Source organism: Adiantum capillus-veneris, chromosome 16 (genome assembly GCF_014529385.1).
Source record: "Adiantum capillus-veneris isolate H3 chromosome 16, ASM1452938v2, whole genome shotgun sequence".
In the NCBI taxonomy this organism is placed as follows: Eukaryota; Viridiplantae; Streptophyta; class Polypodiopsida; order Polypodiales; family Pteridaceae; genus Adiantum; species Adiantum capillus-veneris.
The window spans coordinates 108,126,036-108,139,086 of NC_140946.1; the positions used below are offsets into that span (position 1 = coordinate 108,126,036).

The following is a 13,051-nucleotide window of genomic DNA, read 5'->3' on the forward strand; positions in this document are numbered from 1 at the left end:
TTGGGACCCAATTCCATGGGGCCCAGGACATAAAGGCATTGAAAACAAATAAAGCAAAACCAACGCGCGCACACACACATGCTAACTTGCGCAGAGGTTGATGACGTGGCAAACTGTAACAAACTTGGACACTCCAAGTCAAAATTCTACCGGCGACACGACAAGAATTCACTTCAAAACAGTTCACAGTTCACAATTGATTCGACATAGCCCGACGGAGTTTCGTGCCTAGAGATACTGGCCCCAAAAACTAGCGCCCCTTTTGGTATTTGTTTTTGTATTAATTTGTTGCACAAAGTACACGGAGTGGTTGGGTCTCACTCTCAGACTCTACGTCCAGATGCTCTGAGAAGTGGGAGCCCAAGCCACACTTATAAAGAGTTAAAAGGGATGCCAAAAGCAAAGCCCCAAAAGCTGTCCCAAAAGCTTTCAAAAAAAAAGCAAGTTCCTCTCAAAAGCTCTCTTGGGGAATTAAAGCAACTCCCAAAACGCTTCAGCGTAAGAAGTTTCTAGCCCTTGCGTAGAATAAAGCAGGAGAAATTCCGTACGCTGTTGCCACATTATCAGTCCGCAAAACGCAGCGTAAATCCCGGAACTGTCCATACGCCAGTGCCACGTTAGCATTCAGCGGAAAATCCAGGAATGCCTGCCACGTCAGCAATGACCGCGTGTGTGTACTGCCACGTCAATGGTTTGTGACATACCCCCCTCTTGAAAGCATTGTAATTCCGTCCGATGTTGCCACGTCATCAATCCGCAAAACGCGCCGTAAATCCCGAAACTGTCTGTACGGCACTGCCACGCCAGCATTCAGTGGAAAATCCGGGAATGTCTGCCACATAAGCAATGACCGCGTCTGTGTGTACTACCACGTCACTGGTTTGTGACATACCCGCCTCTTGAAAGCATTGTAATCGCCGTCCATTACGCCTGCAAAACAGACAGAGGCCATAAATTGTGACTATGTGGAACCGACGCACTAGGAACACACATCTAGCACATGTACCAATCGACAGTCACATCACAGAACATCATAGGACATCACTTGACATCACATGACAAATCAGATTCATTATTCATTAAGATTCTCAGACCATGATTTATCAGCAACGTATTTAGCAATCGCATCTAGATCCAATCGGGACCTCACAGATGCCCGATTGACTAATCCTTATTGCAACCACGTCTATCGAGATCGTTCACACCAAAATGCTCCAGTCAGTTCATCTATCAGTTCCTGCACTTACACAAGTCAAGGACAAATTAATATCATATTATCGGGAATTCCAGTTCATAAAGTCATACAGCAGAATACTGTCAGCTCACAGTATCCCTGAAACTTAAAGAGACATCAGTAACTTTAGTATCAAAAATCGAGGCAATCTGTAGACAAAGGAGTGGAGCGACTCCCGTCTTGTGCATACCCGCTGCACCAGATTCCACCCAAGCTGAGTTCGGGGTTCCATTAGAATCTATAGACTACGCTAGTCCAAATGCTTAGAGGTAAAGATTCACAATCTGAGGAGTATCTGCTAGGTCCTCCCCCTCCATGCACTTCGCATCCAATGCAGGATAGTTCTTATCACTTTACTATTAATCTTTCTGTCTTTATGTGCCAATATCTGTTCTGGAACAAGGATCTCCTCGTTTTCTTCCAGTTCGGGTTGCTCATCAGGCTCCCAATCTTCAGGCACATCACCTTTAAAAGGCTTCAAGAGACTCACATGAAAAGCATTGTAAATTCTCCAAGTATTGGGCAGCTTGAATTGAAAGGAGACATCATTTATCTTTTCGAAAATCTCGAAAGGTCCGTAGTATCGCATACTAAGCTTTGTAAAAAGCCTCTCCTTTCCCTTTTTCTTTCTAAGGCATGCCTTCTCAAAATGTAAGAGCACCCAATCGTTCTCCTTCAATTTCAAATCGCGACGATGGCGATCTGCTGCCTTTTTCTGTCGTGGACCTTGGCAAAAGCCGTGTCCAAGTCACATGTGTACTCATCAGCTTCAAAAATCTTATCTTTCGTGCTTAGGAAGGGTGGAACCTTCATAGCACCTTCAATAATCTCAAATGGCGCCTTCCCTGTCGAAGAGTGTATCGTGTTATTGTAGGCAAATTCCACAAAAGGTAAATACTTTTCCCATTGAGTCTTCTGATCCGAGATGTAAGACTTCAGAAAATCTAGTACCACCGAATTTGCAATCTCTGATTGCCCGTCAGTCTACGGGTGGAACGAGGACGAGAACTGCAACCGCGTGCCAATGTTCCCCCAAACAGCCTTCCAAAACAAACTCGTGAATCTGGGGTCCCTGTCGGAAGCAATCGTCTCAAGCATGCCATGTAATCTGAAGATCTGGGCCACAAACAGTCGCGCTAAGTGATCCGACTTGACTATTTTCTTTACTGGAATGAAATGAGCTTGCTTGTTAAATCTGTCAACAACAGTCCAGATACCATCGTGACCACTCTGTGTTCTCGGGAGATCAAAAATGAAATCCATTGCAATACTTTCCCAGGGGCGGGTAGGTATGGGTAACGGTTGTAACAATCCCAGTGCTTTCTGCCTGTCAAACTTGACCTTCTGGCATACCAAGCAACAGAGTACAAAATCGTCCACGTCCTTCTTGAGTCTCGGCCAAAAGAAGTACCTCTCCACACCTTTCAAGGTGGTAGCAATGCCGTGGTGACCCGTAAAAGGTGGACAGTGGCATTCGGTTAAAACCATTTCCCTCAAAGGCTGTGTAACGCACAACATCGTTTTCCTCATAAAGTAACCATCCCGAATGGAATATCCTGCTACTACCTCCCCATTCGGTATCCGAGTGAAAATATCTATGAAATCTGTATATGTGGCATACTGATCGACCATATCCTCGAAGCTCCTATGATGTATCGCGGAAATAGCCATAACCAACGACTTTTGAGACAAAGCATCTGCCACCAAGTTCTTCTGTCCCTACATGTGAACAATCTGGAAGTGAAACTGTGACAAGATGTTCGCCCACCGTGTCTGCTTTTCCGGTAGCTGCTTCTGTGACAAGAAGTTGCGTAAACTCTGAAGGTCTGTGAAGACAGTAAAATCCGCTCCAAGGAGCCAATGAGTAAGAGCATGGATAACCGCCAAAAGCTCTTTCTCAGAAGTCTGTGATGTCCATTCCGGCCTTGAAAACAATCGGCTTTCGTAGGCAATGACATGGCCATCTTGCATTCAGATCACACCCAAACTACGACCACAAGCATCACAATATACTTCGAATGACTTCTGCAAATCCGGTAAAGTCAAAACTGGACCTGTAGTCAGTTTCTCTTTCAATGTCTGAAAGGCAGTCATCTCTGTGGGTCCCCACGAGAAAGGGACTCCTTTTTGTGTCAAGATATGCAAAGGGAAAGCAACCTCTGCAAAATTTCTAATGAACCGCCTGTAGTATGAACACAAGCCCAAGAAGCTTCCAACTTCATGGACATTTTTCAAATCGTGCCAATCAGGGATAGTCTCCATCTTGGCCGTCCGTACGGACAGTGCCACTTCAGCATTCAGCGGAAAATCCGGGCATGCTTGCCACGTTAGCAATGACCGTGTGTGTACTGCTACGTCACTGGTTTGTGACACAAGCTGTACGAATGTCCGCAATCTGCGCTCCACTACTGACGTGGCAAACCGTACGGATTTCCACGATTTAAATTCACAATGATGACGTGGCAACCTGTACGATTTTCCGTGATTTACGTTGGGCAGTTTTTCAACGCCAGCTTTGGGGCCAGTTGCTTTTGAGTTTTAAGCTTTTCATGTGAACTGCTTTTCAAGGCCAAGGGCAGAGGGCTCAGTCTATGGCACGCTTCAGTAAGAAGGTGCAGAGAGTGAGTATCGGCATTGTACTGAGTTCAAGTAATATAGAGAAATACCGAAAGGGGCGCCAAGGTTTGGGGTCAATAGTCTCTAGGTGGAATTCCGCAACTCCATGTCGCATGTGCTCTCTCTCTTTCAATTCAATGGTTATTGAAGTGCTAAAAGTCTATTCAGTCTGTTCTTTTATATTAGCACATGGTGCCCGTCTTGTCACAATGCATCAAGCATGTGCTTTTTTGAAAGCATACCGGTCCTACAAAAGAGCAGACAGAGCAAACCGGCGCCTAAAGTCTATTGGAATTTTATTTGAAGAATCTTCGTGTCTAGACCCCGGACTTATTAGCCAGTCCCACCCTTACTTCATCGCGCATCATCCGCGCTCTCGTCTTCACCGCTCATGTCTTACAGGGCATAAGCCATATGCAAGAGAAGGATCCAAGATTTCTCGAGCAACGGGATTTCTTAAAGATAATGCTATGCAATGGTGGAGTTCAATCGCGACACAACCGCATGCTCCAAGGACCTAGCAAGCTTTCAAGACAGTTTTTGCATGTAGTTACATGACTTCTATGTTTGAAGTCCGGATTTTGGCAGAGTAGGGCAACTTGAAAATGCTTGCCACCGAAACCATAGACGACTATAACCAAAGGTTTCTCGACGTGTACCTTCCGGTGTCCTTTAGATCTGTTCTCTTGGAGGCCCATTGCAAGTGATACACCATCCAAGCAAGTCTCCACCATGCAAGAGCTTATGGACAATGCGGAGGTCGGCTACAAACTCATAAAGGGAAAGTTGGAGTTCACCACAAAAGAACCTCCGGCACTCTCAACAACAACGAACAAATTCTCGGAAGTCTCGTGACACCCAACCTCAAAGGCCTCGTCTGACACGACGTCAACGAGAAACCGTTTTACAAGAAGGCCGATGTTTTCGATGTTTAATACATTTACTACATGTCCTGAGCAAGCCTCGACGTCTTGAGAGAACCTTCTGCTATAACCGGCCTATACAACGTAGAGGGCGGTACTATTTCAATTACCCGTTAACTTTACACAGAGCACTGAGAAGGGAAGAGAACACAGTTGCGTCCAACGACTAGAATGTCACTGCGCACACGAGACCGACACCCTGTAGGCCCCAAAGATTGGCGCCCCTTTCGGTATTTCTTTATTCAAATTAAAGTAGACGATCGAACCACTTCGCACAAGCTTTCACAAAGCTGTCCAAACCTGGCGAGGGCTGAAGACGCAAGTTTTTGATCGGATTTCGACAACATAACGGCACAAAAACCCCTGTAGATCAAAAACACCTGTCTAGGACGGATTCTCTCGATATCTGGAAGCTTTCTGGTGAGCTGTCACAGAAATTCAGCGGGCTGTAATTCTCTGTTTTTCACTGCCGGGAGCCCAAAAGCTTGTACACGCATCCCAAGGCTCTCACGAGGATCCCCCGATGTTCCCTTGCAGTTTAGGTGTGAAACCCTAAACCTGCAGAAAAACACAGCAGGCTGTAATTCCCTGTTTTGGATCGTTTTTAGCGGAGCGAACACGCTTACGCGTGTCCCAAGGGCTCCCGCACGCAATGGGACAGTTCCCCTGTGAATTGGACGAGTTTTCACGCGAGAAAACTCTCCAAACTCGCAATCTTTCGTGATGGAACTGTGCGTACCTGTGGGGGATTAGCAATTAGCTAATCCGGTTCCTGTTCAGAAGGCTTTTGCCTTGGCAAACGCGCATAAACCCCAAGAACTGTACATAGGTCAAATGAGAAGCCCACTAGTGGGGCATAACATACTGTACGTAGGAGAGAAAGAGAGCAGTATGTAACGTGCAGGGTATCACTCCCGTCACCATACTGTGCATAGAGGGCAAGGTAAGCATTCCATAGTTTCTGTACCTGCTACAATCCACCTGAGGCTGAAAATGGCGCCCCCTTTGTTGATATGCAGCTCGTTTTTGCCTCCCAGAGTGGCAGAATCGCTCACAGGCTGACACGTCGCCCAGTTTCCGAGTTTGGGCTTTCCCTGCTAAAAATATCTCAACTCGTGCATCAGTTGACTTGGCAGCAGAGCAATAGAATGTTCCCCTTGTCATTCCAGAGCTAATGACGTGAACACATTTTCCGGTCAAAAATAGCAGTTCCCTAAATTTTAGGAGATGCTTCCATGGCGTCCCTATCGGTCTCCTGACCATCATTGAAGACTACCATTTGACCAACATCTACAATGTGGGTTAATTTACTGGCCCCTTTCAACTTATAAAGTTGCAGTGACTTGACGAGTGGCCCAAATTCCACTTTGGCACACACGAGCTTCCATACTCGTCAGAATTCAATGCTAACTGGCCCGGGCAGTCCCTGTCTGACCGACCTAGATCCCCGATGTGAGAAACCCATTTGGCTGCAGCCGTTTCACACTGGCCATGCAATGTCCACTTGCACCTTTTCAAGGGTTCCGGGACAAACAAGTAAAAATAAAATAAATATATCTAATACTTATTTACGGAAGGCAACAGGAAAAATACACCTCCTGGTGACATCTGCTCCTGAGGACATAAAGGCATTAAAAAAAATTAAAGCAAGACCAGCACACACATGCTGACTTGCGCAGAGGTTGATGACGTGGCAAACTGTACGGATCTACGCTAGACTGCTCACGTGGCAAACTGTACGGATTCCACGCTTCACACTGACAATGATGATGTGGCAACCTGTACGAATTTCGGTGATTTATGCTGGGCAGTTTTTCAACGCTAGCTTTTGGGCCAGTTGCTTTTGAGTTTCAAGCTTTTCATGTAAACTGCTTTTCAAGGCCTTTAAATAAGTGCAGAGGACTCAGTCTCTGGCATGCTTCAGTGAAAACGTGCAGAGCGCGAGTATCGGCATTGTACTGAGTTCAAATAATATAGAGAAATACCAAAAGGGGCGCCAAGGTTTGGGGTGGGGGCCAATACTCTCTGGGGTGGAATTCCGCCACTCCGAGTCGTGTGTGCTCTCTCTCTCTCTCTCTTTCAAATCAGTGGTTATTGAAGTGCTAAAAGTCTATTTATTCTGTTCTTTTCTATTAGCTCGTGGTGCCCGTCTTGTCACAGGAGGCTTATCCCCTCGTGTAGGACATACATAGGAGGTGTCCCCCGGCTGAAAGCATGCATCTGAGTTTCTCGTTGGCGAGGTGTCAAACGAGGTCTTGAGGGTTGAGTCAAATTATCTCGAGAATTCCAATAATTTGTGCATTGTTGTCAAGGATTCTGAGTGTTTCTCGATCGATCGTCCCTAACAAACCCCAATAGTCCTTTCATCAGCTTGTAACCAACCACAAAATGGCCCATAAGCTCTTGCATGATAGAAACTTGTTTAGACAAACAATATTCCCATAGAGGTGATGGCAGTCCAATGGTATAAGATCTGCACTCGTCCTCCAAGGTTATCAGCTTGAAGAAAGACACCGGAAGGTAAACATCGAGGAACCTTTGGTTGTAGTCTTCCATGGTTTCCGTGGCAAGCATTTTCAAGTTACTCCATTCTGCCAAGAGTTGTACTTCAAAGAGGGATGTCTTGTGGCTCTGGCGAAAAATATTATTGAAAACTTGGGAATTCCTTATGGCATGCGGCTTGGTAGCTATAGAACTCCACCACTTACCTTTGAGAAACCCAGTGGCTCAAGAGATTGTTGATCCTTCATTGTAGTTTTCCAAGGCATTGATGTCGTCAAACTGCTACAAGTATTGTAAGGCTTTCTTCCTATCTTCGCCCTTGAAGAGTGAAAAAATTTATTGTAGATCCACCATCACTCAAATCTTTTGGCTGATTCGGAGCAAATCCAGTATGTGGATAATAGGGGTAGGCATACCGGCTTCAACCGTTATACCCAAGTGGCGGAAAGGAAGATGATGGCAACGGCAGTGGCAGAGGCGGCTGCACTAGGTAGGAATCATATGGTTGCACCAAGTTTCTAAAAGCTCCCCGATCATAATAGAAGATTCAGTGGGTTGTCGAGTAGAAGCCGTTGTACTATTTTGGTGCCGAAGGAGGAGGAACAACCTGAGGCAACAGAGGTGGCAACATGTAATTTAGAAACTCCTGAAAGCTTTGCCAAATCGGGAGAATCTGTTGAGGATGCCTCGAGAGTATGTCATGGAGTTCATCATGAAGGAACTACAGGTACTCTATAGAATCCAAAAGCACACGCCTGGCTGACGCTCTGATACCACTGTAACGGGAGGGCAATTCTGACAAGCACATATCTGAAGCTCAGATACCACTGTAACGCGACGTGCCAACTTAAAAGAACATATTGGAACAGAGTAGCACTTCAAAGCAACTAAAACAAGGACAGAGAGAGAAAATTCACAAGAAAGACACGGAGTGGCGGAATTCCAGTCCCAGACGACATTAGCCCCAAACCTTGGCGCCCCTTTGGGTATTTCTTTATGTTGCTTCAACAAGGTACTAGCTCTAGGAACTCTGCTCTACTTCTCCACGCGGTAGAATGCTGCCCCCATAGCATATTTAAATTTTAAAGGCCCTTGGCCTATCCAAAAAGCACCTCACATGAAAAGCATCAGATCTAAAAGCTTAGGTCCAAAAGCATGCGACCTCTTGGCTGTCCGTACATTGCTACCACGTCATCACAGATTTTCGGAAATCGCAGATACGTCCATGATCTACAAATTTTGGGTTTTGTGTGTGTGTTCTTGTTCTTTTAGAATTCAAGTCCCTCAGCCAAGTCCTCCAAGTTGCTAGGGTTAGGATTTTTAATCCTAACCCCTTTGGTCTTCAGTTGAGGTTTTTAGGCACCTTGGCCATCTTTTGAAATTGGGCTTTCTTCTTCAGCTTCTAGGTTTTAGGCCCCTCGGCCAGCTTGGTCAAATCTTCAAGGTTTGCCACATTGACAGTTTGTGACACAAGCTGTAGTCAACTCCTGTTCATACAGCTCGGTCAACCATGCTGAAGCGAACACTTTCTTAAACTTTACCCACGTTCTCAAAGCTGTATTGTATAGAAGCAATACTCAAGAGCTTCACCAAAAACTTCTTGAGAGTACAGTTTTTGCTTTTCCACACCGACCTTTGCTTTTGTCTTCATAACCGACCCTATAGGTGAGTGGATGGCATTCTACCATCAAGAGTGTACCTCATCAAGCGGATGCTTCTTCAAATACTTCATGTAGTTTGGGTCCTTGGAGTACTTGATCATTCTCTTCACACAAGTATCAACCAGTAGATGATGCTTGTACTCCTTTATGTTGAGATCCCCCGCCAGAAACTTGCCATTGAGTTCTCTCAAATCCTCAAAGAGAGGCTTGCTCTCATTAGAATCTCCGTTTGTAGGTGTGCAGTGCTCTTCATCTTCTGGGATATGGGTAGTTGGTGGACCACTGTCCTCTCAGTCGGATTCATTGCTAAAACCCATGTCTCTTGCCAAAAAAGGATCAAATCCTTCGTAGGAGAAGAATCGACTGAACTTTGATACCACTGTAGTAGCAGGCTTGGACGCCCAAGCAAGAAATCAATAGCAACACACAAACGGAAATTGCAATGATTCAACTCAAATGGAGAGAGACAGAGGGAGAGAGGAGGAGAGTCGACACGAAGCAACACACTTCCACTTTTAGATGCACTAGCTCCAAAGTCTGGCTATCCTTTTAGTGTTTCTTTCTTTATTGTTTCTTCAAAAAGTACGACTTGCCACGGGATCTTCTCTTTGCAAGGCTCCTAAGCTCATCTACCAGAGAGAGAGACCCTTGGCTCATACTAAATTGGGCATCCCCAAAACTAGTTTTAGTCTGCCCAAAAGCGCAGACCCAAAAGCAACATCAGAACTCCAGCTTTGCGTCCATATGGACTGCCACGTGGCAGCCCGTAAATCGCAACGCGTTTCGAGGAGACTGCCGCCACATCATATCATTACAAAATTTCAACCTTGCTATAGTGTTTGCCCCGGTTCTTAACTTCACTGACCCTAAAGAGGGTCAATAGGTTATGCCACCTCATCTCACTTGTGACAATTTTTGCAAGTGGAATCGTCAGCAATCACTGAGGGAGGGGGGTAGGTCACCGAAGCGATGACGTGGCAGCCCTAACCAAGGGAGGAAGAGAGAAAGCGTTGTGATGATGTGACAAACCTAATGACATGGCGACCCAAAAATCACGGTAGATTTTTTTAGGGATACTCACGTGGCAGATTTTGAGCCCAATTTTTATCAGAAGCTTTTGTACCAGATGCTCGGCCAGCTACCATTAAATAAGAGCCTTGGGGGAGACTTTTTGGGTCTAGCAGTTGTTGCAGATCTAAGTGTGGCAGTTGTACTCTCTGTTGAAGATCAATATAAAATAAGTATCAAACGGGGCACCAGGGTTTTGGGGCCAGAGCATCTAGGAGTGGAACTTCACCACTCCATGTCTACTGTTTGAATTCTCTCTCTATCTCAAGTTGTGTTAAAGTACTAAAATCTGCTCCAATTTTGTTCTTTCAGTTGGCACATGGTACCCTTGTCGGCTAAAGTACCCCCCCTAACCGATCACCTCACACAGTGAGTATCGGAGAGCAGAGATAGGACCAAGAGTTTGTTGAAGAGTAGGAGCAAGACTTTGATGTATTTGTCGCAATCCCTTTAAATAGTAGCAATCCTTGTCCTCATGTCCAGACTTTTCACAGAAGTGGCAATCAGCCCGAAGGGGGCATTCATGTAGAGGGTGCCCTGGAGAGCGGCATGAGCTACACCAGACCATAGCAACAGTCTCTTGCTGAGACCTGAGCTCTTCTAGGTCGGCTTAATCAGTTCCAAAGCCTAGTGATGTAGAGGCTTCTCCTGTCTAAGAGAGAAGGACCTCTCCTCTTGAGGAGCTCGCTGTAACTTTAGGGCTTCTAGTTCCCTGCATAAAGAAGTCAAAGGGTCTAATGGAGTTTCCAAGAGTACAGAGGCAGTCTCTGGTCCCCCTCTATCCTAGTAGCAATAGCAACAAATTCCTCCAGAGTGGCTTCAGGTCAAAGACTCTCTCTGAGTTTTTGCTGAGAAGTCTTAGGAAGAGCCTTCTCTAGCCATTTCTTGATCATAAATTCACCTGGTTGCTGAGGAAGCTTGGAGACCAGAGACTTTGTTTTGGTCATGAGTTCTGCAAAAGTCTCTTTGGGCTGGAGCATCAGGTTGGCCAACTCATCCAGAACCTTCTCTTGGAAGTCCCTTGGTCTGAAAGCTTCACAGAATTGTTGTCATAATGTGGCCCAAGTCGTAAAGTGGTTTTGTGCAAACTCACTGTACTATTTATCTGCTAAGCCATCCAAGGTGGATGGATGGAAGAGTGCTAAGTAGGCGTTTTCTTGGTTGAGGCCACGACCCCTACAGAGGGAAACAAATCTTCGGTCATGGTCGTCTCTCTGGAGAGACGACTTGAAGTAAGAAACTTGATAATCACCTTAGCCAGAACGCTTGTGAGCTCCTCCATGGCTGTTTGAGCAGGAGCCTGTCGCTCAAGAGCTTGCTGGAAGTTGTATCATCACAGCATGTTAAGCAAGCTGGGTTCACAAGTACACCTGGCTCCATCAACTAAAGTTGAAACATGATTGAAAAGTTGCCAACATCAGCCAAGGTTCTACCACCGCAGCTAGCTTTAACCTGCTTGCCTGCCTTAGGCCCTTGTAGCTTGTCATAGCAGACAACCTTTGATTCTGCTAGACAATCTGCAAAGAAGTTTAACAAGGCAGTAATCTCAGACTTCATTGCATACTTGCTTGTTGCAAGAATCAGCCAATATATTGCACGATTCTTAGTACTGTCACGATTCTCAAGAATTGTTCTGTACAAAATATACTCAGCCAATTAGTTTTTGAGTTTGTCCATTGGTGTCTTCATTTGTATCATATAACAGAGGTTGTTCCCAGAAGAATTGATGAAATCTGATGAAGAAAAGAGGCAGGAATTGTTCTGAGACTTCATTGCATACTTGCTTGTTACAAGAATCAGTCAATATCTTGCCCGATTCTTAGTACTGTCACAATTCTCAAGAATTGTTCTGTACAAAAAATACTCAGCCAATTAGTTTTTGAGTTTGTCCATTGGTGCCTTCATTTGTATCATATAACAGAGGTGGTTCCCAAAAGAATTGATAAAATCTGATGAAAAGAAAGAGGCAAAAAGAACAGCACCTTACGACCTATCTTTTTCATTTGAGAAGTCGATACGCTCCCAGAATTTACAAGATCTGAGCGAAGAGTCAGATCCAAAATCCCATCACTCTTCACGACATCAAGTATACGGGCAGTTACATGATCTCCAACTTTGACTTCCGAGTCTACTGGAAAACAAAAGTTTCAAGAAAGAATTAGCAATTTAATAATGGGAGTGAGCAACATACAACATTAAGGTATCCAAACTCAAAAACATTACAGTTCTTCATCAGTATGGTATCCCATAGCACTTTTCTGAGCTCGTAGCTCTGTTCAACTATCAAACTTTATATTACTGACTACACAGGATAGAGAAAAACCATCTTACGTTGATGATGTGTCACAAATCCAACAACATCCTTCAGATTCTGCACATTGACAATAACACCATATTCTTTGATATCTTGTATTTCCCCTTCTATTACTTTTCCCACACCAATATCTTTTCCCCATTCCAACTCTGCTCCATCCGATTTGGAAGCTTGCAGTTCAGCAATCTGCATTTCAATGAGCCAGCCATCATAACTTTCCTTCATCAGTGGACGAAACACCACACAACTTTTATAAAAGAATGCACCACCTTTTCCTCTTCAAGAAAATAACCCTTCAAGAAGGTCGTGTCTGTAGAGTAGCAATGTGATTGCTTCAAAGATAAATTGAATCTCCCAGCCAATAAATTTACCTTAAATCAGAGCTCATCATTATTATTATGCATTAGGAAAACTGTACTCTTTCTCTTGAATATAAGAAAGTCACCAACCTCTAAAACCTTGGCTCGCACCGATTGTCCTACTGCAAAATGTTTGAATGGGCTATGCACAAAGCCATCCAGTAACTACACAATAGTTTAGAAGGGGAATCGATTATGTGCTCTACACTACATGCCAACTTACTTCATGCTCCAAGGTTCCCACTGTTACCGGGCTACATTACCTGTGGAAGGCTAGCAAGGCCAGTAAGCCCACCAAGAAATCGAACAAAACAGCCTCTGTCTGTGATGCTTGCAATGTAACCCTGTTCTTTCCAAACTTTAGCATCAATTGA

The 13,051-nt window shown here is 44.9% G+C and overlaps 1 protein-coding gene across 2 annotated transcripts in view; it reads right to left on the reverse strand.

The window, feature by feature from the left end:
- Positions 1–13,051, reverse strand: part of LOC147439619 (RIBOSOMAL RNA PROCESSING 5) — a 227,635-nt gene that overhangs the window by 145,369 nt on the left and 69,215 nt on the right. For both annotated transcript variants that reach the window (XM_086485434.1, XM_086485433.1), the window contains exons 19-23: positions 12,941–13,021; positions 12,768–12,842; positions 12,588–12,689; positions 12,336–12,504; positions 11,987–12,135 (exon numbers count right to left, since the gene is read on the reverse strand). In XM_086485434.1, coding sequence (XP_086341560.1) covers positions 11,987–12,135; positions 12,336–12,504; positions 12,588–12,689; positions 12,768–12,842; positions 12,941–13,021 — 576 coding nt within the window. The remainder of the gene's footprint in view (positions 1–11,986; positions 12,136–12,335; positions 12,505–12,587; positions 12,690–12,767; positions 12,843–12,940; positions 13,022–13,051) is intronic.